Source organism: Lithobates pipiens, unplaced genomic scaffold (genome assembly GCF_037356315.1).
Source record: "Lithobates pipiens isolate NorthernLeopardFrog02 unplaced genomic scaffold, aLitPip1_a1.2 Scaffold_18, whole genome shotgun sequence".
In the NCBI taxonomy this organism is placed as follows: Eukaryota; Metazoa; Chordata; class Amphibia; order Anura; family Ranidae; genus Lithobates; species Lithobates pipiens.
Genome location: NW_027507758.1, coordinates 311,587,082 through 311,611,614, shown reverse-complemented (window position 1 = coordinate 311,611,614; position 24,533 = coordinate 311,587,082). Strand labels below are relative to the sequence as shown.

The 24,533-nt window shown below is 41.1% G+C and overlaps 1 protein-coding gene across 5 annotated transcripts in view; it reads left to right on the top strand.

Moving 5' to 3' along the window:
• The window catches only part of KLHL32 (kelch like family member 32), a 291,710-nt gene extending 267,694 nt beyond the window's left edge, over nt 1-24,016 (top strand). For all 5 annotated transcript variants that reach the window (XM_077487215.1, XM_077487214.1, XM_077487212.1 and 2 more), the window contains 2 exons: nt 12,298-12,392; nt 23,139-24,016. In XM_077487215.1, coding sequence (XP_077343341.1) covers nt 12,298-12,392; nt 23,139-23,300 — 257 coding nt within the window. In that variant the 3' untranslated portion in view covers nt 23,301-24,016. The remainder of the gene's footprint in view (nt 1-12,297; nt 12,393-23,138) is intronic.
• Nucleotides 24,017-24,533: the final 517 nt, after the last annotated feature.

Sequence of the window (24,533 nt, the reverse complement as noted above, 5' to 3'; positions counted from 1 at the left end):
GATAATTTTAAGTACCCCAATTTTTCAGGCACATGCAGTTTTCTGGCCTCAGATATTTGGTACCTATTTATTCTACAGAACCCAATCTGTTATTTCATACAAAAAAAAATAAAAAAAACAGATCTTATTTTGTTTGTATGCATTAGAATTATTTTTAGTAAAAATCCAGACTTGATAAACAGTTGTGCAAATATTGTGTGACATAAAAAACCTGCAGCTACCATCCACTTTAACATGTATGCAAAAAAATTTGAAATTAGCTCTGGTAGCGAAAAGATTAACTGATATCATATGCAAAATCCACAGCTTAGATTGACATATGAATGAAATAGTAAATACAATGAAGCAATACAATGTTATATTGTATTTATTCATTGACCCTGGAAGACTATCCGCAAGTGTCATTTGCATTTTGACAGGAGCTCCTGCTGTGTATTACATAGCAATCTTGGCTGTATTTTGACAGCCGATGATTGCGGGTGGGAGTGGCAGCGGGGGGTGAGGAGCTGAACGCAGCAGATATGTCCTAGAAACTTTGTTGAAACTTATACCATTATTTCTATTTCTTCTATAAAAATATCAGACCTAATGAATAAGGAAATTAAGCTAGTCATAGCAAAGAACTTATTTTATAATCGTGGACTGGATGTTACCTGAATGAACTGTTTCGTTTTTGATACATCTAATTCTGACTATACAGATAATGAAGTATTTAAAATAAAAGTGTTTTTTTTTTTTATAAAAAAAATAAAAAATTCTGCATTGCAATAAACATCCTTTTAGTAAATTGTTTACATTGAAATGCTAAATGCAGCATGGATGATCAAAGCCAACTTTTTTTTACATTGAACGATAACTTTTGAACGAATTATTAAAGCTGAGCTCTGGGAACAAAAACATTTATTAACATATTTTCCTCAATGGCCAAATGGAATATAATTCCACTTTGTGTGCACCAAATGTCTTTGTAAATCTAGATGTTAAAGTGCAAAATAGCAAGTATGTCATCACTGCACTGCACACAGCCTGCACAGTGAGCAATGCTACTAGAGGGACCCAGCAGGTTTAGGCACTATGGGAAGGGGCGGATACAAGACCAGTCACCCTGCAGAAGGAGAGATCGCAGCAGTGACCAGTCTTCATAACAGGAAGCTCCTACACAAACAAGTGTTACTGGATTACAGCACAGGTCTGCAAGAAATGCAGATGCGGCGTTGCACTGATTAGGACGGTCCTATTGAAGGCAATTGCCGCCGATTTGACATGTCAAATCACACAGTAAAATGCTCCTGTGTGAGCCCAAGTTCACACTGAGCTGCGGTAATGAATGAAGCCATGCGAGTTCACTCACGCATGTCTGCCGCGATTTCAAAGACATCTGTGCGGATTTCTGCACAGATATTAATGTAAATCACATCCTAAAATTGCAAAAATTAGTACAGAAGCAACTTTTTATTAAATCGGTGCAGCTCCGTAGATGCATCGTCGCACCGATTAAGACGGTGCCATTGACGGCAATTGCTGCTGATTAGACATGTCAAATTGCATGTCAAAACACTCCAGTGTGAACCAGGGCTTAAGGAATCTATACAGAAGTTACACGAACTCTAGCATATGTGGCCAATTTAACCCCTTCCTGAAAAAAGCTAAGCAAACAAAAAAAAATTAACGACCGAGTGCAGCTTTGGTAAAACTGTACACATCATTGCAACTACTTAGTGTATCCAGGTGAATTATATCTTATTTTTAAAGGATAAATTATGCCTTCATTTTGTGCCAATTGGCAGCAAAGGAATATCTCTTTTTTTGTTTTTTATTGTCAATTGAAATTTGGCCCAAAATAGGAAAAAAATATTATAATTTTTATTAACTGTAGCTGTATATTTCTTGCCATCCCCACGACATGACCTACCACCAAAAAACCCTGAAATAAATTCTCCTACTCCTGACATTTGTGGTGCTACCACATATGTATATTATTTGTTGTTTGTACCTCTAGTAGGGCCAAGAAACAATAATGCATATTTTTGCTTCTTTTTTTAATGTTATCTAAATACACTGACACCTAAGACTCGCTCACACAGGCATCCAGAGGGCAACAAAAGCAAAAGGTTGAGCCATGGTTTAACCACCCCCCGACTGTCCACTTAAAGAAGGGCATGCAGCCGCTCAGGGCACTGTATATACTGGGGCTTTGATTTAAGGCTATGGCAAAAATTAGACTGCATATCATATTCAGAGGACAGTACTGCACGCAACTCATTCTGAGGAAATGCAAAGTAAGCAAAGTAATCTCTGAATGGCACCCATGCCCACCAGTCAACCTCCTGCTTTCAGAATGCAGCAGGACAACCACTTGGCAGGGGACCTGGAAGCTATTGAAGATCACTGTAATAGCAGTGTCTAGTACAGTGACTTCCAGCTTCGAGAGGGATTCCACAGGTATGGCATAGTACATTGCTCCTCGTTGCACCAGTGTAACTGTGTAAAAATATCCATACCTGGAATTCTTTAATGTTTTGGGCATCATTCTACCTCGAACCCAGGACCGGTGGTTGAATGTTGTTTTTGCAGGGGACAGGGATAAATACAAGATGAGTATTGCAGTAAGAGCTTTATTTTTCAGAATTGGTAGGCTGCTAGTAAAAGAAGAAAATAGAATTAGGCTTTAACACTTTACTTTACCCTAATACTTTAACATAACCCTGAGCCATCATCTCCTCTGCAATGAACGAACTTAAAAGAGTTCAGCTCTGAGCTTTTTGGTGTTCAAAGCCAGGCACTTGGGTGTTTACAGTACATGCCAGAGTCACAATGCTTTGCATCCGAGTCAAAAATTGTTGCTTCCTGTCACACTTCAAGCAAGGGCGTGTTGCAACCACATGCCATACATGCATTTAAATGTAGTCTTTGCTTGTTTACCTTTTTACCTGATAGGTGAAGTAAAAATGTCAGAAAAAAGCCCTGTACACAAGGGCTGAAGGTCAGGAGACATTGGGTGGTTAAAGAAAACAGCCAACATTCGGCCATGCTTCTGTCGGACGTGCATGCTGGAAAACCAGCATCTCACGACTCCTGATTGGCGCTCTCAGCCAATGGCAGAGAGGGCTGATCGGAGTGTTCTGCTGGGGGGAATGCCCCCTGTCAGGACACAATGGCTCAGCAGCGGAGATCGCTGAAATAACCTTGCATGGTGGAAGTGAGGTCTTTTTGGTTCAACCCGTGGGGTTGAACGAAAACAAAAAAACTATAAGTGTGTACCTGGCTTAAGCCTGTATCAAATACAGAATACAGTTAGGTTTATAGGTTAGAGGTTATGGTAGGTAAAATTATACCATAGGTTAGCACTTAAACTGATTTGTATTGTCTGGTATAAAGAGGGGTTACAAGGGTTTAATGGATAATAACCTTGTGGATTTACATTGAGCGACAAATTGATTAGCTAATCTATTTCTATACATTCATTAGTCAGATTGGATAGGGTTTTTATTACTATCAATTTAATTATCAGATAATTTCATTCACTTGTTAAATCTTGTCCTGAGAGGAAACGAAGGGAAATCTACATAACAGAGACACAGACAGACACCCACGCACTAAATAATAAAAATGATAGTTTTGGCTTTATTGTTAAGCTAGCCATACATACGAACTTCAGCCAGTTCAGCAAGACCCAGCCAAGTTTTTATCCATGTATAGGCACCTTGGTTATTCACACTAATGCGGTTTTTGATGCTTTATGTATTTTGCAGAAATGCAGGGAACTTTTTTTAAACATGGGTTCCTATGGAACATGTTCACAGGCTTTTTTGCGCCTCTGTGTTTTTGGAAAGGGTCGGGGAAATCTTTTCTGCAAAATGCAGCATTTTGCATGTAACAGATGTCAATGGACCCGCATCCAAAATGCTAGTAGTGCGTTTTTACCATGATGTCTTTTTTTATATTCACTGTAAATAGCTGGTTAATAAGGAGCAGGTCGGGAACCCTGCCTCCGCGTCCTCAGCAGTAGATGAGTCATCAGCCATCAGCGGGCTTCCCCACTGACAGCTAAATGTAAAAGAAAAAATTGCAGCTAAAATTCACAAAAAAGACAGCGTGGGGTGCCCCCCAGTCTATGCCAGGCCCTTCAGTCTGGTATGGATTTTTTGAAATGGCGTGAGGTCCCCCCAAAATCCATACCAGACCCTTATCCGAGCATGCAGCCCAGCAGGTCAGGAAAGGAAGGGGACAAATGAGCACCCCCCTTCTGAACCATACCAGACGGCATGCCCTTAACATGGGGTGATGGGTGCTTTGGGGCGGGGGGGCTCTGCGCCCCCCACCACAAGGCATCTTGCCCTGGTGATGATGGGGACAAGGGCCTCTTTCCGACAACCCTAGCCAGTGGTTGTCAGGGTCTGTGGGCAGGGGCTTATCTGAATCTGGAAGCCCCCTTTAACAAGGGGGCCCCCAGATCAGACCCCCCATGTAAATGGGTATCAGGGACTTCATACCCTTATCCATTCACCAAAAATGCAGTGAAATTGTAAGAATAAAAAAGGGCAGGTTTTTGACATGTTCTTTATTAAAAAAAATAACTGTCTTCTCCCCATGCTGCCTTCTTCTCCCGCCACCATCTCTCCTGGAGCGGTCTTCTCCCACGCTCTGCTTTCTTCTTTCTCGCCGCCGGTTACCTGCTGAAAATAAAAAAAGACCCTCTTCTCCTGTCTTCCTTCGTTGTGATGTCCCCGTTGCCTGACATCTCTTATGTAGCCTTATGATGTCACAAGGGGGGGGGGGCTCTCCGTGATGTCAAATGGCCATGCCCCATGGCTACATAAGAGATTTCAGACAGCGAGGGATGTCACAACGGTGGATAACACCATCAGGAGAAGAGTGTTTTTTTTGTTTTCAGAGGGTAACCGTTGCGAGGAAGAAGACAGAGGTGCGGGAGAAGACAGCTCCGGGAGAGACGTGGCAGAAGAAGGCACCAGGAGAGACTGTGGCGGGAGAAGACTGCTTGGGGAGAAGACATAGCTATTTTTTTTTATACAGGACTTTTCTCAAAAACCGGCTCTTGTTTTTTTTTTTCTACATTTCACTGCTTTTTTGGTGAACGGGTAGGGATACGATGTACCTGATACCAATTCACATGGGGGGGCTGGATCTGGGGGCCCCATGTTAAAGGGGGCTTCCAGATTCTGATAAGTTCCTTGCCCGCAGACCTGGACAACCACCGGCCAGGGTTGTTGGCAAGAGGTCCTTGTCCCCATCAACATAGCGGCAAGGTGCTTTGAGGTGGGGGTCGCAGAACACACACCCCCCCGTGAATCAGATCTCCCTACGAGAAATGTGTGATGACAGGCTGTTGGCGGAAAATCTAACCGTTTGTACGCTCCATCGGATAATTGTTGTTGGATTTTTTGCGGAAAAATGTTGGATAGCAGGTTGTAAAATTTTCCACGGACAAATGACTGTTTTCTGATTTTACAAGCATGTGTACACAAGTCCGTTGGACAAAAGTGCAAAGTACAAACGAGCAATGCTCGGAAGCAAGGACGAGCCAGAAGCAGTCAGTCTTGTAAATTAGCGTTCGTAATGGAGAATTACCATTCATGACGTGGCAAATTATGAAATCTCGAAATGCAGCGCACATTCTCTTCTTTAATGGAATGATAGTGAAGCTGCTTTGCTGGTGATACTGATGGAGTTATTGCAAACACATTTTCAAATGCTTTTTTTTCCTAGTGATATGAAGATTATTATGCTTTTTTTTTTGGGCAAGTTAACACAACACCATTATCACGTAGTTTTTAAGTTCAAAGGTACAACTATGTTGGTGTTAATTTTACATTGTAACTGCCTACTCCCAAACTGTCAATTCAAGTAAAACACATAGCCAAGTATTATTCTTCACATTTTTTTTATTGTGCATTAAAAAAAGAAAACAAATTAAAAATTAGACATGCTATCTGCCAATAGAACTTAACCAAAAAGTGCATTCTATGCATCCAAAAATATAGAAAATCAAATAATTATTATTCAACCAAAAAAATAAAATAAAAGCCTCATGCATGTGTCCTGCTTCTTAATATAGGGGGTCAACAATGCCTAGAGTTGGTGAAATCAAGGGTCCGTCATCCAGAGATAATTCCGAAAAACATCTAGATTATTCTCCTGAAGCTCCTGCAGCAAAGGCATATGACATAATTTTGGTCCAAGAACTCCTCCTGTTCCTGGACTGGACTTGGGTCAAAGCAATAACTCTAAGGCCAATAATAAATAACACGTTATCTCCTCTGATTCCGCAACATGTCTGGTTGACATGTTGCAAAATGAAAAGCACGAATCAACACACACCAAACTTTTACTAGCATGAAATTGGCAGAAGGAGCCCAAAGGGTGGTGCTAAAGAGCTGAAAAACCATATAGTATGTCAGTACATTCAAGTTTGTTGGCCGACAATTCCTTTTCTTTTTGTATGCAAGACAAAATCCAGGCACACGCCTTCAGACAAAAGTCAGAGGATTTGTCTGTGGAAAATCTGATCATGTGTACGAGGCTTCACTTTACATGACCATTGCAGTTCCCATAAAATGCCAAAGTAGCATCCAAAGTGAGGTATTAATATACACTGGATTAGCTAAAACATTTTGTAGATTCTGTACCAAGTTACAAAGGTAACATTTGTCAAACAAAACAAAACTTTTTTTTACAATTTTTTGTCACATAGGACAAAAAAAAAAATGATTCGGAGAGTGCACAGTTCCAAATACCAATATGCGGAAATCATTGAATGTCTTCTTTTGTAGGAGAGATTTTAATGCTTAATTTTATTATTTTGTGTGCCAGAGCCATCATACTCTGAGCTTGGTATTGGAAACAAAAATACTTTGAAACCCTTGTTTATAGAACAAACTAGTTTTTAGTTAAAGCTGCACACATTTGGAGTCCCTACAATCAGACTGAATTGCCTAAAATGTTTGGTGCAAAAGTACCATTTGCTAAAAAATTTTGTAAAATGGGCCTGCTCCCGAATTCTAGGAGGCAGCTAGAAAATGTTAGGGGTCTGGAATGATGGGGCTTTAATCATACATATGAAGGTCTCACCTTCCCTTCAGCATTCATAGGTACAGTTTTCTTTCTTTCTACACAGATCAGTTAAATGTGCAGTTCTCTGAACCCCTGCCTTCCCCAGTGCAATAATATATAGCCTGTTACACAATTGTCGTACCAAGCCCACCTCCGCTAATGCTTGTTATATAACACTTGAACTTGATGATTATGGTAAAGCTTTGTACTTTCATTAGAGAAAGTGACTTGCAGCACTGTGCCAACTGCCAGGAAAATAGGATTTTTTGTACTCATTGTAAAATACTTTTCTCTGTAATTCACCGACTGACACAGCTCCTCTCTTAGCCATTGGGTTGTTACGCCACCTTTAGGAGAAGACTAGGCAATACATGTTATGAAAAAACACAGAACTTTTGGTTCCGCCCAAGGAGCGGTCCCTTACGTAACAACCCTCCAGCCTGTCATGCAGCCATCAGTACGTGAACAAGCAGTATAACGCAAAGAAAATTAGGAGGGGCGGGTGCTGTGTCAGTCGGTGAATTACAGAGAAAAGGATTTTACGGTCAGTACAAAAAATCCTATTTTCTCTTATATTCACGGAGTGACACAGCTCCCCTTTTTTTTAGCCATTGGGACGTCACCCAAGCAGTGCCAAAAAACGAGGGGTGGGAAAAACAGCATAAAACTTCATCCACCATGGCAAGTGGGAACTAGTATAAATGACAGTGTGTGGGAAAAAAACCACCACAAACACAGGGTGCTCCTCAACAGAGAGACACCACCCTCGAACCGCACCAAAACTGCGGTAACAAATGCAACAGTGCATTAACTTAAAGGTACTGCATTTTTACCCCAAAAAACAGAAAAAAGGAAAAAATTGTATATGCAATTGCAACTACAAAGCCGCCTGCAAAACTAAGCGGCCAAAACAGGCATCAGCCGATGCACTGACATCTACCTTTTTAGAATTTTGTGAAGGTGTGAACAGACGACCAGGTCGCCGCTTTACACAATTGAGCGACAGACGATTGATGTCGGAAGGCCCAAGACGTTCCCATTGCCCTCGTGGAGTTGGCTGTGACCGGAAAAGGGGGCACCTGCCCCTTCAAGGCGTAGGCTTGTACTACAATCTGCCTGATCGACCTGGAAATGGTGGCCGACGAGACCGCCATGCCTTTCTTTGGACCAGCCACCGAAACAAACAGTGAGTCTGACTTCCAGAAGGGAGCCGTGCTGACAAATACACCTTCAGAGCCCGAACCACGTCCAGGGCATGAAGGGCCACCTGCTTAGGATGCGTCGGCTTAGGACACAAGATGGCAACACAATGTCCTCATTAATGTGAAAAGCAGAGACCACCTTCGGCAGAAAAGAAGGTTGCAGACGCAACACCACCTTATCCTTGTGGATAACCAGATAGGGCGACTTGTAGGAAAAGGCCGCCAGTTCCAAAACCCTCCTGTCCAATGTGATGGCCACTAGAAAGACTACTTTCTGGGAAAGGGTCAACAGAGGGATCTCTCTGATGTTTTCAAATGGCGGTTTTTGCAGTGCCGACAACACCAGATTCAGATCCCACAGAGGCAACGGTGAACGCACCGGAGGAACAACATGCCGGACCCCTTGGACAAAAGTACTCACTAGAGAGTGAGACGCCAAAAAATGACAGCCAAGGCTGATATTTGTCTTTAATGGTGCTCAAGGCCAATTTCTGGTCTAGTTCTTGCTGAAGAAACAGCAGGATCCTGGATATAGAAAAGGAGTGCGGATCCCATCCTTTCTCCTCACACATGGAGATGTAAGCCTTCCAGGTACGATGATATATGTTCCGAGAAGAAGATTTCCATGCTCTCAACATAGTTAGGATCACCGAGTCCGACAGACCACGGTTCCTCAACACCTGGCTCTCAATAGCCATGCCGTTAAAGCCAGCGATGGTAAAGCAGGATGGAGAATTGGACCTTGAGACAGAAGGTCTTCTCGCAACGGCAGTCGCCAGGGAGCGTCTGCCACTAGGTCTGCGTACCAGGGACACTGGGGCCAATCTGGGGCAATCAGTATTACTGGGATCCCCTCAGCCTCCACTCTGCGAAGCAGATGTGGTAACAGTATCAGTGGAGGAAAGGCATAGATCAGCAGATACTGATCCCACGGAGCTACCAGCGCATCTGATCACGGTTGTTTTGTCCTGGACACGAATCTTGGCACCTTTCCGATTGAGACGGGAGGCCAGAAGATCCACGTCTGGTGTGCCCCACCACAGGCACAGTAGCCTGAACACCTCTGGATGCAACGCCCATTCTCCTGGGTCCAGCATCTGGTGACTTAGATAGTTCGTCTGCCAGTTCTCCACTCCCGGGATGCAAAAGGCCAACAGGGATGGCTGCTGGCCTTGGCACACTGTGATGCAGACATCAGTAGCCCGCTCATATGTGCGCCCTGGAGCATAAAAGCTCACGACCACCTCTGGAGCTGAGGTATGTCGTGGTCAGCCTAGCGCATAGCTCCGACCTGCACACGCTCACTGGCCAGGCTGGGGAGACTACAAGGATAAGAGTATCCAGCCTGTCACCCAGCCGGCTGTTGATAGCAAATCACAGGATCTTTCATCTTGCGCAAAAAGCAAACCTTCTGCAGAAAAACACGGACCGATGGGCCTGTCAGGGTTCCTAGGTCCTTCTCCTTCACTAGGCAAAATAAAACTGATGGCTGCATGGCAGGCTGGGAGGTTGTTACCTAAGGGCGGAACTAAAAGTTCTGTGTTTTTTCATAACATGGAATACCTAGTCTTCTTCTAAAGGTGGCATAACAACCCAATGGCCAAGAGAGGAGCTGTGTCAGTCGGTGAATATAAGAGAAACAGGATTTCCCCTCTGCTGTCCTTTGGGAGGAACGTTTCAATAGGGAGCATAGGGGTACCAAGACACCATTTGTAATATGTGATGGACACAAGGACATGCTACTGGAAGGAGGATGTGGGCCTAATATTATGCTTGAAAATACATAGGGATTTTTCATCCAGACCTTTTGTGCCGACACATATTCTTAATGTGATAATCCACAATTGGCAACCTGGCTGTACTTTTAGCTTTTCCCCTTGTTTTGGTGATTATTGTGCAATCCTACATTGTTATCATGGTGATCATCTAGTGGAAGAGGATGAATTGACTTACTGTATATGTAACAGGTGCGGATCCTAAAGAAGTGAGTTCTTTGCAAAACACTTTGATCATTGACACCAGATACTTATCACTTGTCATATACATAAGACCCTTGTTTTTTACATTTTATGTCTTATTTTAACATTTTTGTCTTACCCAAAATGGGTAGTAAAAGACTCTTTTTTTATAGGGGTACCCAGGCCCTACTTTATGGCAGGGAACACCTAAGACTGATTAAGAAGTCTGGAGCAGCTTGAGAGCAGGTTGTCCATGGTATAAAATAATACACTATCAAGATGGTGTGTGGATAATTATCTGGCACCACATGCCAAATAACCAGTAAATAGAGATTTGAAATGGAGTTTAAAGGTGGCTACAACATGTAAAAGTTAATTAAAATAACATTCACATATTAATACACACAGTAAAATTACACTTTCACTCTCATACATGATGGTACAACATTAAAAAATCAATTCTGCACAGATTGCATCAGTAGGAAGGTATAGCTCCACCCAATTATGAAATACCCCCTTGGTTTGCTAAAAATTACTGATACGTATAGCAATACACCAATTGGTACACCAATGGCAGACATAGAAGTTCAAATAATAAATGAATAAGCTGGGATGTCCAAGGAAGTTGAAACCCCAACACATTTCATGGGGGTATCTTGCTTCTTCAGGAGGATATAGTGGGACTAAAGGTTCTACATTTAAATAGTATAATGTACCATTCTACACTAATATTAAGACAAATTAATATAACAACCCATATGAACAGCAAAAAAATTAAGTTTGCTACTTGCGCACCAATGGACTCATGACAGTTACTGGCACCAGACTGGGACTTTCATGGGGGGGGGGGGCCTTAACATGGGATCAAACAGAGGGCAGTACTATGGGGAGGACATACATGACCAGTAAAGCATATACAGTGGTACCTTGGATTATGAGCATAATTAGTTCCAGAAGAATTCTTGTAATCCAAAGCACTTGTATAGCATTTCCCCATTGGAAATAATGGAAACTCAGATAATCTGTTCCAGTGGCACTGCTAGTGTATGCAGTACTGAATGTAACCAAAGGTGGGGGCGCTGGAGACATTCATAAGCACGGATGCACTCAGGAACAGAGTGGTTCTAAGTGTTTCCGAACGGCTTCGAGTGTCACCGGCACCTCTGGCCAAATATAGTACTGCACACCCCAGAGCCCAGAGACTTGAATCCTGCTTGCAAACCAATTCAGGATTTAAAAAAAAAGCTTGTATTGTGAAACGTTTATAAACTGCATTACTCGCAATCTGAGGTATTACTGTATGCCAAATATAGATGTGCAGATATAATGATACGAAGAAAATAAACCATGTCCATGAAAGATGCACACGCCATCACTGTCGCGTGGCATCTTCTTTCATTTGTGTTTAACATGTTCCCCTCGTAGACACTGCTGCTCACAGTAGGAGGGTTTCAGCAACAGGGGCAGTATTGTCCATCCAGAAAACAGCAGGCAATACTAGGTGTGGCCAGATGCTGATCGGTGAGCTACCGGTTAGTCAACCAACAATGACAATGCTGATAGCCACTCCCCCATAAACATCTGCTCATCCCACTTTCGTGCAAGCAGGCACAGCCTGAGAGTGACAACTCTACTCTGAATTCAGGAGCAGTGCAGCATCATTGCCATACAGCACAGGAAACTGTATTAGGTGAACTTCAATGGCAGGAACATCAAGTACTTGTGGGAGATTTGCAGGGGTATTAAGAGAAAATGGTCAGTGAACATGCACTTACAGTACAATTAAACTCTGTAGCACATGTTTTAAATGAGGGGCCAAGGTTCTACTTTAGGCAAGTTCATTGAAATAAAGTCCAACTGCCCTAAATGGCAGGTGTCATGTCCTCCTGAGTATTATTCATGCATCAGTATTACAGAAGGTCAATATTTTTTGTTTCTCCTCGAGTTTGCATACCAAACAATGCACATTAAAAGTGCACATGAAAATGCATACAGGCAATATTCTGGACACCTTTGAAACATACAGTATGCACACAGGCAATTATTATTATTTTTTCCTTTCAAAGGACAAAATGAATCTGGAATCGCAGTACATAATGGAAGAATTTACTTGGTTGGTGGTTACTCTATTTGGACAAATGAACCTTTGGCGTGTATACAGGTATGTAATCAGGAGCTAAACATACATTTTGTCCGGGAAATAAAAATGTACATGAAAAGTATACTTTTGGCATTCTTTAACATCTTAAAATGCCTCCTGCACTGGATAGCTATTGGTTAAATTTTTTTAGAAGATCCTGGAATTAGAAACTCTGGAGAGAAACCATGCTAGATGCTATCTATGCCAAAGGTCAATGTGAGATGATGCAGCTAGCATACTTGGTATACTATGTACAATGTATAAAGTAATGATTGTGTTCACTTCTCAGCACATATTTAACACATCTAGTTCACTGTTCACCCAAATGCCTGCCCTTTATAATGGCAAACAGCTGATTGGAAATGACTACTCCATTGCTCTAGTGTAAAATGATATGAGCCAAATTCACTAAGCTATAACAACCATAATTTACCTTTGATTAACCTTTTTTTTTTTTTTTTTAACAGTGTTAATGAGAGCTTAAAATAATCACAACAGGAAAGATTATTATTAATATATTGGTGGCTTAGTGAATGGAGTTTTATTTCTGAAAAAAAACAGGTTCATGTAGCCCCTAGCAAATAGTTCCCACTGTTTTCTAAAAAAAAAATATGCCAGAATTTCAATCTTTTATGGATAGGGCTAAGCAACGGGTGTTCTTAAACTGGAACGTGAGGCTGGGAGGGGAATGATTACATGATCTCTTCACACACACTATATTATATATATACATACATACACACACTTAAATGTATCTAAGTTGCAAACCAATTGGAAAATAGTGTCTATATACTGCCAGTCTCTGATTTTTATAGATGTCAGAGAAAATGTTACTTGGTTTAAGAGTTTACTTCACAATTGAATCAGCGCACACATATATTTCAAACAGCGCTGAAAATATCTGACTCAGAGTATCTGTTGCAGAACACTACAGGTTTTGTTATGTTCACAATTTGATAGATGTACTGAGGTAGCCCCATGTCTTGGGTTAACTGGAAGTATATTCTTCGGTCTCTGGAACCAGGAAAATTAAACAAATCATGATGCTCAATAGAAAAACACTAATTACAAGATAAGTATTGCTCATTCATTAAGCAGTATTGGAGTCATGCATCAAGTATGAAGAAGGGATCAGGGCAGGCCGGTCACTACACAGCGTAGCTGAATCCACTCCATCACCAGCTCAGTGTGTGTCCTGGATTTTAATGCAACTGGGGAAGGAAGAAGCTTGTAAACACTACATCAACCTGGGCAGTAATTAGGATTATTTATGCCAGGTGAAGATACACTATAACTTTTTGCTTTAGAGGTTGGAAAGTAAAGATGAAACAGAAAATATACCGGTTACTAAGATCAAACACAACGTGTTTTTGTATAATTAAGGCATCATACACACAAGCTTCCCAGAGACGTGTCAAAGTGGGAATAAAACAAATATTATATTGCAGCTTACCAGTTCTTAGATGTAGTGGCTATGTTTGTTTTATTTTTTGGCCTTTTCCCCTTTATTGTCACCCGTTGACCCACCCAGTAAGTCTGTTATTTTTCAACGTCCTATAACAGACCATGTTGTCCATCAAAAGTGTCTGTTAAGAGTTCTGGGACCAGACTCTCTCATCCTTTTTAGCACAGTGGAACCCTTGAAATAACTGTGGGGGCTCAAGGAATCCCTGCTAATATTTACTATAGCTACAGCTGAAACACATCCCATTTTGATGACTACTTCTGGCTTGCGGTCCACGCTGGTTGTCATCCCCCTCTGTTGATGTCATTTCTGGGATCCTCTGCTCCTCTGTGATCCTGACAGTGTGATTGTTTCATCAGTGTCTCCAGAGCCGTAGGAAGTTCATCTGCAGGCCACCCTGGGATCTTCCGCTGCCATACACTGACATCATTGGGATTTCTCAACACACTGGGTGCCCTACTTATGCCGGATCACTCACTTTATGTACATGTGACATGCCTTCATTCACTGCACATCCTGTGTTTTTAACCCATTTTGGGAACATTAAAACTTTCTGTTTTTGTTTGTTTTCTAGAGATTGCCCTTCTCTGCAAGTACAGCCTTGAGTGCTGAAGAAACATGCATACATACACATTGGATTATCCTAATTGTTTTTTTTTATATAGACTATTTTAGATATAGACATTTTCTGCCTGGTCCATTCACTAAGAGCGCCCTTATATATACTTTTATCTATACTCAGTGAAGTGAAAAGCCTCAGATACACAGGGATGAAACAAATCTCCCTACATAAGTTTTACATGTATATCTGGGGAGGGGAGGGGAGTCTGGGCTTACACTGTGTGAGAGCTGACTGGAGGAAAGGCACACACCCCCACTCCACAAAGGAACATGCAGAGATGTATTATGGATACACAAGCTCTCTCCCCAACACAAGTTTCCAGCTGCTATCTCAACTTGTCAGAAGTGACTCTGCTGATAAACAGAACAGAGCAGCAGAAAGACATGGAACTTAGAGCTTTGTAGAGAAATAAGTAAACACTATAGATATGTGCCTAGGTCAAATTTCAGGAATGGGGGTTACAACTAATTTAAGTTTAAAAATTCCCTTCTCAGATAGCAAGAAAAATAAATTATTGGTGTCTGGAGAAACTTATCTGAGAGGCAGAAATTGCTTTTTTCCTCGAGGAAGCCCAAACAACCTTTGGAAGAACCCTGATTGAAAAAAGGCTGCTTGGGACACACCATTTAATGCTGACAGGGGTGCTTACTGTGGTTAGCTTTTATTCTTAAAAAGTGTTAGCTGGGGTTCAGCTTTAATTTGTTAGTCAAGTTCCTTTAAATCTGCTAGTGTATCAGACGCTAAATTTCAAGAATAATTCCAGGTATCGGCATGTTATACATAGTTTCATTGGTCTAAGCTGGGCCAATGTAACTATGTATATACCATACCTGGCCGCTGCCACTGGAAACCGCTGAAATAGACAGCGCTACTTCAGTGAGCTCCACTTGCTTCCATGACCCACGTCGAGCAGTTGCTCTCCCACATTGTGAATACAGGTCTTGTTTTGCATTCTCTGCATGAATGTAAAGAACTTTGATTGGACAAGGTAAAGCGGCATGCGCTCCCCCACGTGTAATCAGAGAATGGCTCATTTCGCAATTGAGTACAATCCCTCTGTCATTATGAATTAAGGAATCTGAAAAGTCAATCGAGGTGTCACCTTTCCAAAGGAACGAGTCCACAGGGCCAAATTAGGCCTCTGTTGTGCATAGATGACATCCTCTTCCCACTCGGCCCTGAACAAATTCTGTACACTAGGGGCATATTTAGCCCCCATCGAGACACCTCTATTCTGTAGAAAATTATTTTACCCAAGCCAAAAATAATGGTGCATCGCCTCAAATTTGAGAAGGTCTACCACAAAATCCTTCTGAATAGGTAATAGACCAGACGTAGAATTAAGATGGTGTGATACTGCCGCCATGCCCCTGTCATGAGGAATAATGGTATAAGAGCTTTTTCATTGTCAGTTAGTGTCTAAAGTGTTTAAATTAAAGATCCCTGTACCCCCTTCTCCTTGTTGCTTGAAGTCTCCTCCCCCCTCTGGTTCCTCTTTTTAATTTTCCATTTCTCTTTGATAATGGCCTTGTTGGGGAAAACCCCCATAGGATGGTCTACCTGGGGGGCCCTAATTGTAAGAAAAATTGGGCTTTATAGCTCCTGATCTTCCTTTTGTTGGTCTCCACATAGGCCTTGGGCCAGACCCCTGACCATACCCATAGGGGTAGTTGTCTATTTCCTCCATAGAGCTGGGTTGGTAAAAGTACCCGTTGCCGTATGATCAGTAAAACGGATCGTTGATTGGGGCCACGGTTAGGAGCACCACGAGTCATAGGTTGCTGATTCCTAGGGCCTCCTAGGTCCAGAATACATTTGGCCCCAAGGGTGGCGGGGTGAAGGTCTCTCTCCACCCAAGGGTTCAAACCTAGTATTGGTAGGAATAGGATAGTCATAATTATAACTTGTTGATTTCCAAAAAAAATGTTGGTTCGAAAAAAGGGTCTATTGCCATTATTATTGTTCCTGCCTTCGGGTGACCAAAAGCCATTTTTTTCCCTTGTTAAGAAGGAACTTGATAGATGATAAAATCAGCAGAGCTTCCCCTCATTTCAGATGTACCCCTTAGATTTAGAGAGACTGCACTTTCAGTGCAAAGTGGATTTGCAAATCCACTTGCACTGCAAGTTGACTTGGAAGTGCAGTCGCTCTAAATCTAAGGGATAGATTGGAAATGACTGGAAGCTCTGCTGATTTAATTATCCAATCATGTGCAAGCTAAAATGCTATTTTTTATTTTCCTTGTAATTCCCCCTCAGATCTACAGCGACTTTAATTTCAAGTGCACTTACAGTGCATAGTGGAATTTCCGTTAGTAAATTACCCCTATGTGCTTTCCCTATCTGTTCCTATTTCCATAGGGGAAGAGGGAATAGGATTACCTCTTCCCACCTGGTCAAACACAGACCACAAAGATGCCCTCAGTATTCACTTTACGTGTAGCTCTAAAATCAGACATCCATAGTGAATAAAGTGCAAATAAACATAATGAACTGTAAACACAGGTGCAATAAATAAAAGGAGGCTCTAGGAATCGCATCCTATGAATCATGGTGCCCCTAACCATGGTCCCAATCAGCGATCTGATTACCAATCATATGACAATGGGAACTTTTATCAACCCAGCTCTATTAGGCAACCACCCGTATGGGTATGGTCAGGGGTCTGGCCCAGGGCCTTTCAATGGCCCTTGGACCCAGGGCCCTATGTGGAAACCAACACAAGGGAGATCAGGAGCTAGACAGCCCAATTTTTCCTACACTCAGGGCCCCCCTGGCTAGATCACCCTGTGGGGGTTTTCCTCAATAAAGCCATCATCAAAAAGAAATGGAAAATCAAAAGAGGTACGAGAGGGGGAGGAGATTTCACGCAAAAAAGAAAGAGTAGTGGGCACGGAAAGCTTTATTTTAATCTCTAAGACACTGACAATGGAAAACCCCTTTTGGATGAGGGACTCAAGTTTGCACCCCCCCCCCCCCCCCCCCCCCCAAAAAAAATTCAAAAACTTTTATAGACTTACAGAAGTATATACATACAATTAATATCAAAAGATGCTTCGCCTCCAATCCCATTAGGGAGGGAAGTTCGATTACAATGGGGATCCATTCACCTAACCTCCATAATGCCTCTCTTTTCAACCCTGGGTGGGGGGTGGTGTTTCAAGACATTGTACTTAGGGACCTTGATAAGGTTAAAATTGTTAATGCCAGGTAGCAACCCAATAAGGATTGCAACAATTATGCAACCGCAAGAATCTTGTCATCAGACCGGCAGATCGTTATATTTGATAGAGAAGCTTACATAGCTGAAATTACCAAAATTGAGTGATCGAGATACCTACATTTCTTTGAGAAGGGACCCAGGGTTGACCTTTAAACGCACACTACAAAAATTGGTGAGCAGGGGTTACCAAGAGGTTATCAACCAAAGGGAGAAATTATTTTTGGTTCCATCTATTCTGAGGACACCGATTACTACTTGCCTAAAAGGTATGCAAAGATACAGTTTGCCCCGGGACGCCATATAGTCAGTGGTATTTATTCAATGACATCCCGGGTGGGCAAATACATTGACACATACCTGCAACCCTTGGTCAAAAATATGCCCTCTTATATTAAAGATACTAAGTCAGTGATCAACCTTATCAGTGAGCGTCCTTTCCAGCAGGATTGGTGGATGGTAACAGCAGACGTTACATCATTGTATACCATTTTTCCTCATGACAGGGGCATCTTGGCAGTGTCACACTATCTATGATAATCCTGAGTCTGGCCTATTACCTATTCAGAAGGATTTTGTGGTAGACCTCAAATTATTTTTGGTTTGGGGAAATTATTTTCTACAGAATAGAGGTGTCGCGATGGGGGCTAAATATGTCCCTAGTATAGCGAATCTTTTCATGACTCAGCGGGAGGGGGGGATGTCATCTCTGCACAACAGAGGCATAATTTGGCCATGTGAGCTCATTATATAGAGGACATCCTCCTCCTTTGGAAAGGTGACTCTGCCTCCTTGATTGAGTTTTTGGATTCCTTAAATCATAATGACAGAGGGATTTGTACTCAGTTACGAAATGAGCCAGACCCAGATCCATTTTTTGGACTTTGATATTAGAGTGGAGAAAGGTAGCTTCCACCACCACCTTTTTTAAAACTACCTACAGGAATGTTTATATTTCCAGTGACATCTGTCATCATAAGGCTTGGCTGGATAGCGTCTCTAAGGGACAGTTTCTTCACATTAGGAGAAATTGTACCCAATTGTAGGACTTCAATAAGCAGGCTTCATTTGTAGTGCAAATCTGCAAAAAGCACTAAAACTGCATAGGTGTGAATCTAGCCTAATAGGTCTTCCAAAGTGTGGAGTAACAGATGTCATATAAAATGGTGGTGTGAAAGGTATATATGGTATCCAAAACTGGATGGATGCTGCCTTCCTCAGATGGGGTAATCAGAAATGAATTACAAGAAAAACAGAAATGGAAGGCATGCGCACACCTAGTGCATTACCAAAGATAATTTAATAATAAAAATGTTTTATATAAAAGTGGCTACTCACAAAATGCAACTGCCACCCCGTATTCTGTGCATGTCCATGCATTGTTTTTATGGCCTTTTGTGAGTACCCACTTATATAAAACATTTTTATTATTAAATTATCTTTGCTGATGCACTAGGTGTGTGCACCTTCCATTTCTGTTTTTCTTGTAGCAAAAATACTGAAGAGCATATTGCCATCATTAAAAAAGGATACAGGAATCAGTGTCTCATGGCACTATGAGCTTGTGCACAATAGGGACCCACATAGATTGCTATGTCAACTGTTTTATTAATAATTCCTAGCTATTTCATTTTTCATATTTATTTCTTTATATAGTTGCCGTTTTATTTTAATTAATTTTATAGTCCGGTTTCTCAAATTATTTATTTTTTACCAATGTTAATGTGACAAGTCCCCAGCCACATCCAGCTTCACTTAGTTTTAGTGCACATCAGTTTTTATGCCTCCAGTTGTGGTTTATTCTAGGTATGGGTACACTTGAAGCACACAGATGTCATGTCCGGTGTGTACGACAATATTTTTCCCCTTCTCAGGTCCCACTAGTATAAGTGAGGCTTGAATTGACTGTAAAATCTAGACCAAGGCTTGGATTTCAGCCACATTACTCTAGTGAAAGCGAGGCTTCGATGGCTTTACGTGCTTATATAACGATGACAGGAAGTGTTTTCTATGCCCCAGAAGAAATCCACTTGTGACGAAACCGGTCAGGCTGACGAACACATACCTGTCATTGCGCTCCTGTATGTGCCACCGATTTTTACCGTTTTGCCTTGCTCCGTGAATGTGCAAATACAATTCTTAGTCTAATAATCTCCTTTAAGGTTTTACACTTTTGGAGCTTTTTTCGTTTTCATTTGGAATATACACCATCACTGCTGTTTTCCTTGGACCGTGCCAAAGGTGGATGTACTAAGGCTGATTTGACCTTCCGTAAATTAGGAGTGTCCTGCTGTTTTGGTAAGATTACATCTTAACCTGTGTGTCGGTGGCTTTCTTAAGGTGGGAGATTTATTTTTCCAGTTCCCTTCTCTTGCACTACAGGAGGAGTTTGTTTGTTCCATAGCCATTGGACTGTGATCTTAGCCTTTCTGCATTTTGACTTTATTGAAACCCCTTTTTCTACATGTAATTTCAGCGCAACATACTTTCTTTGTACACACATTGTGAATTGAAGTGTTTATACCCCTGACTTACTGCCAGGGTGTGCCTGATACTCTCAAGTGTTATGTGACTTCTCTATATGAGAGGGTCATACTCTTGTGCTAAGCCTCTTTGTGAGGCACCAGGTGGAAGAGCAAATATCTGGTGTCTTTAACACTTTGGAGATTTATTTATTTATTTATTTTTTCACCATCTCCTTTACTTCTTCATACATTTGACATTCATAAGAGTGGTAATTTTAGCCATTAAGGACATTGATTTGTAAAGTATGGACATAATCATGTACATTTTTTTTTACATGCATTTTGGTTGATTTGGTCACACTCATTGGTTTATTCATGAGGTTTTGATCATTGGTGTTTAATTTTTGTTGTTTTTCTACTGGTATGCTAGCAGCTTTTTATTCATTTGCACAATTTCACATATCCCAGGAGCCATAGCCCATTATAGCCTAGTGCCTCATCATCAGAAGGCCTGCCAGCTGAACCCTGGAGAGCTGGTGGGGCTCTCGATAAAATCACAAACAAAATTGGTGCGGGGCTAAGTGGTAGCAGAAGACAATATGATCTCAGCTGGACAATAATGGATCCACTGCATGGGTGAATATCTGAAATGTACAGAACACACTACCCAGTAAGCTTGGTTAAAAAAAAATAAAAAAAGATTATTTATATATATATATATATATATATATATATATTGGGGGGGGGGGGGTAACAATTTAAATATATCAAATATATGTTTAATATTGCTTTAAGAGTGCCATCCATTCACTTGCCCTCCTACTGCAATACATCATAACGCACAAGATATGCTACATCAGGTCATACTGCATCACTAACATGGTACCTCCAAAAGCAAGGCTCAGGCTGAGAAATCCAGGGAATATTATGATTGATAATCGTAGAACATACACATTCTTTTCTTTCACTGCATATAGTTGTGCTCATAAGTTTACATACACTGGCAGAAACTTATGATTTCCTGGCCATTTTTCAGAGCATATGAATGACCACACAAAAACCTTTATTTTACTCATGGTTAGTGCTTGGCTGAAGCCATTATCAAATGAACTGTCTACACTTTAAATCATAATGAAAACAGACTAACCCAGTGGTTCTCAACTCCAGTCCTCAAGACCCACCAACAAGCCGGCAGATAACAAGGCAGTCCCTGCACACTGTCTAGGGACCGCCCTGTCAGATCTCCGCTCTCCTCTATGGGGGATCGGATGAACACAGACAGTCTGTGTTCATCCGATCTGCAGATGGATGAAAAAAAAAAAAAATAGGATTTTCTTCCGTCTGCAGAATCGGAACATAGTGGAGACTGATGATATCGAGTGTCAGCAGATGTTCATCCGCTGACACCTGCTATCCCATAGCGATGCATGTATGTCTGTATTTCATCCAAAAACAGATGGATGAAATACGGACATACGGTCCACCTGTGTGAAAGGAGCCTTTAAGTATTACCTTGGGGAGATACAGACTAGAATACTGCAATCACTGAGCAGTAAATTATATCACCTGTGATGTAGTTCAGTTATCTTGCAAACCTGGCTTGTTAGTGGGTCCTGAGGACAGGAGTAGAGAACCACTGAACTAACCAAATGACCCTGATCAAAAAAGAGAGAGAGTGAGTGTGTGAGTGTGTAAGGTCAATACTTTTCTGGACTCTTGACAGACCCTTGCATCTTTCATCCAACGCTGCACTGATGGTTTTTGGATTCTGAGTTATGGGGAAAGCAAAAGAATTGTCAAAGGAGCTGCAGGAATAAGTAGTTGAACTGTATAAAGCAGAAAAGAGATATAGCAAGATACCCAAGGAATTGAGAATGCCAATAACCAGTGTTCAAACTCTAATCAAAAAGTGGAAAATTAGGGGTTCTGTTGAAACCAGTCAGGTAGACCAACTCAAATTTCAGCCACAACTGCCAGGAAAATTGTTCAGGAAACAAAGAAAATCCCACAAATAAGTTTCAGGTGAAATACAGGCCCCTCTGAAAACATGTGGTGTGGCTGTTTTAAGATGCAGAATAAGGAGGCATTTGAAGAAAGATGGGTTGCATGGTAGAGTCACCAGAAAAAAGCCATTACTACGCAAATGCCACAAAGTATCCCGCTTACAATATGCCAAACAGCACAGAGACAAGCCTCAAACCTTCTGACACAAAGTCATTTATGGTTGTGGCCAAAAAGCTCAATTTTGGTCTCAACACTTCAAACACTATATTTGGAGAGGATTCAATAAGGCCTATGATGAAAGGTACACCATTCCTAAGGTGAAAAACGGAGGCGGATCGCTGATGTTTTGGGGATGTGTGAGCTACAAAAAGGCAAAGGAAATTTGGTCAACATTGAGGGCAAGATGAATGCAGTATGTTATAAAAAAAAAAAAAAAAAATTGGGAGAACATTTGAATTCATCAGCCAAGAAGCTGCGCATGGGACGTGGTTGGATATTCCAACATGACAATAATCCAAAACACAAGGCCAAGTAAACCTGTCGTTGGCTACAGCAGAATAAAGTGAAGGTTCTGGAGTGGCCATCTTAGTCTCCTGACCTTAATATCATTGCGCCACTCTGGAGCAATTTCAAATGTGCAGTTCATGAAAGACAGCCCAAGAATTTGCAGGAACTGGAGGCTTTTTGGCATACTGGGGTATGTCAACTTTTGATCAGGGACATTTATGTAGTTTCTGTTTTCATTACGATTTAAAAAGAGTAAACTACGTTGATCAATAAAAAAAATGGCTTCAGCCAAGCACTGAGTGAAAGAAAAGTTTGTGTTATTCATATTCTATAAAAAAAAAAAATGGTCAAGAAATCAAATTCCTTATAACTTATGAGCACATCTGTATATTGCAGTTGCTTTTTAAATGTGTGGGTAATGTATCTTACTATTCTTTCTTAAAAAAAAAAAAAATTAATTCTGTGGACCCTTCTTTAATTGACAGGTGCTGGATGTCAGTAGAGAAGGCAAAGAAGAAGTTTTCTATGGGCCTACACTGCCTTTTGCCTCCAATGGTATAGCAACAAGCTTTCTGCCTGCTCCTTACTTCACATGCCCTAACCTGCAGACTCTACAAGTTCCTCACCACCGGATAGGCAGTGTGTAAAATGACTGATAACATAGGAGGAGAGCTGTAAGTGCAGCAACAGGGTGCCAAATGCACTCCCTCTCATGCCAGTGCAATACATATCTATCAGCATTTCCAGTGATATCAAGCCGACCACGATTTATGCCATAAGCATCAAAAAGTAGATTGTAAGCTCTTTTGGAGCAGGGAATCATTGTGCCTGAAAATTATGTATAGCACTACAAATATGATTTTTTTTTATTTTTATTTTACACAAGGATTTTATTTCATGAGCAACAGTGAATATGCAAAATGCTGTTATTTTACAGTCTCTAAATATTTCCAAACAGCAGCAAAATGTGTATAGTTACTACATGCACTGCATTCTAACACAGCCCCTTCTTTTCACATCATCTGTTCTTGTGTCCTATTCTATAAACTTCTATATTTGTGAAACGCGAACAATGATTTCTCAAGGGCAATACAGCATTACATATGCAACTGACTTCATGTATTTGATTACAAAGGAATGTCAACGTATTGGTAATTCCATTCTGTCTGTACATATTGTTCCATAGTGCTCTGGTCTTAGGTATGGAGTGGAATTTTACATTGAAATCCATACTAACGTGAAGAAACAAAAAAGCAACTGTGATAACTGTTGCATTGTGAACCCATCACCTTTGCTGCTAAGAAGCTACTGAATAGCACACCTAAGTGCATATAAATAAAAGAATTGTACACTGTCACATTTATGTATGGGTATGGTTTGCAAATTATTTATTCTGATAATCAACTCTGAAGAATTTTCCATAAGCAGCAGTTGACATGTGGATGTCCAGAGTTTGTACCTATTAAACTAGTCATCCCTTAGTATTTTACATTGTTTCCTTACCATACAAATTAGGGCTTGTGTCAATGGCATCACTGAGACTTCTGAGATCATTCATTCACAGGTACAGTTGACCTACTGACCTATTGAAGCTTATTTAGCATTCCCATAAACGTGTATGAAGCAAACTAAAGCTCACTGGCACAGGACCCTAATGTGAACGCATGGCCTTGCATACATGGCTCAAACACCTAAGTACCCATAGCTGTTGCAAATAAAGTGCAAGCATTCTTCTAAAAAAAAAAAAAAAAAAAAAAAAAAAAAAAACACTAGGAACACTTTAAGATAAAAAGGTAATTTGTCCTTAGGATTCATAAAAGGAAACAGCACGTCACTTCGAGTTGCAAAACAACAGCGAAGAAACTTAAAAGGATTTAGAG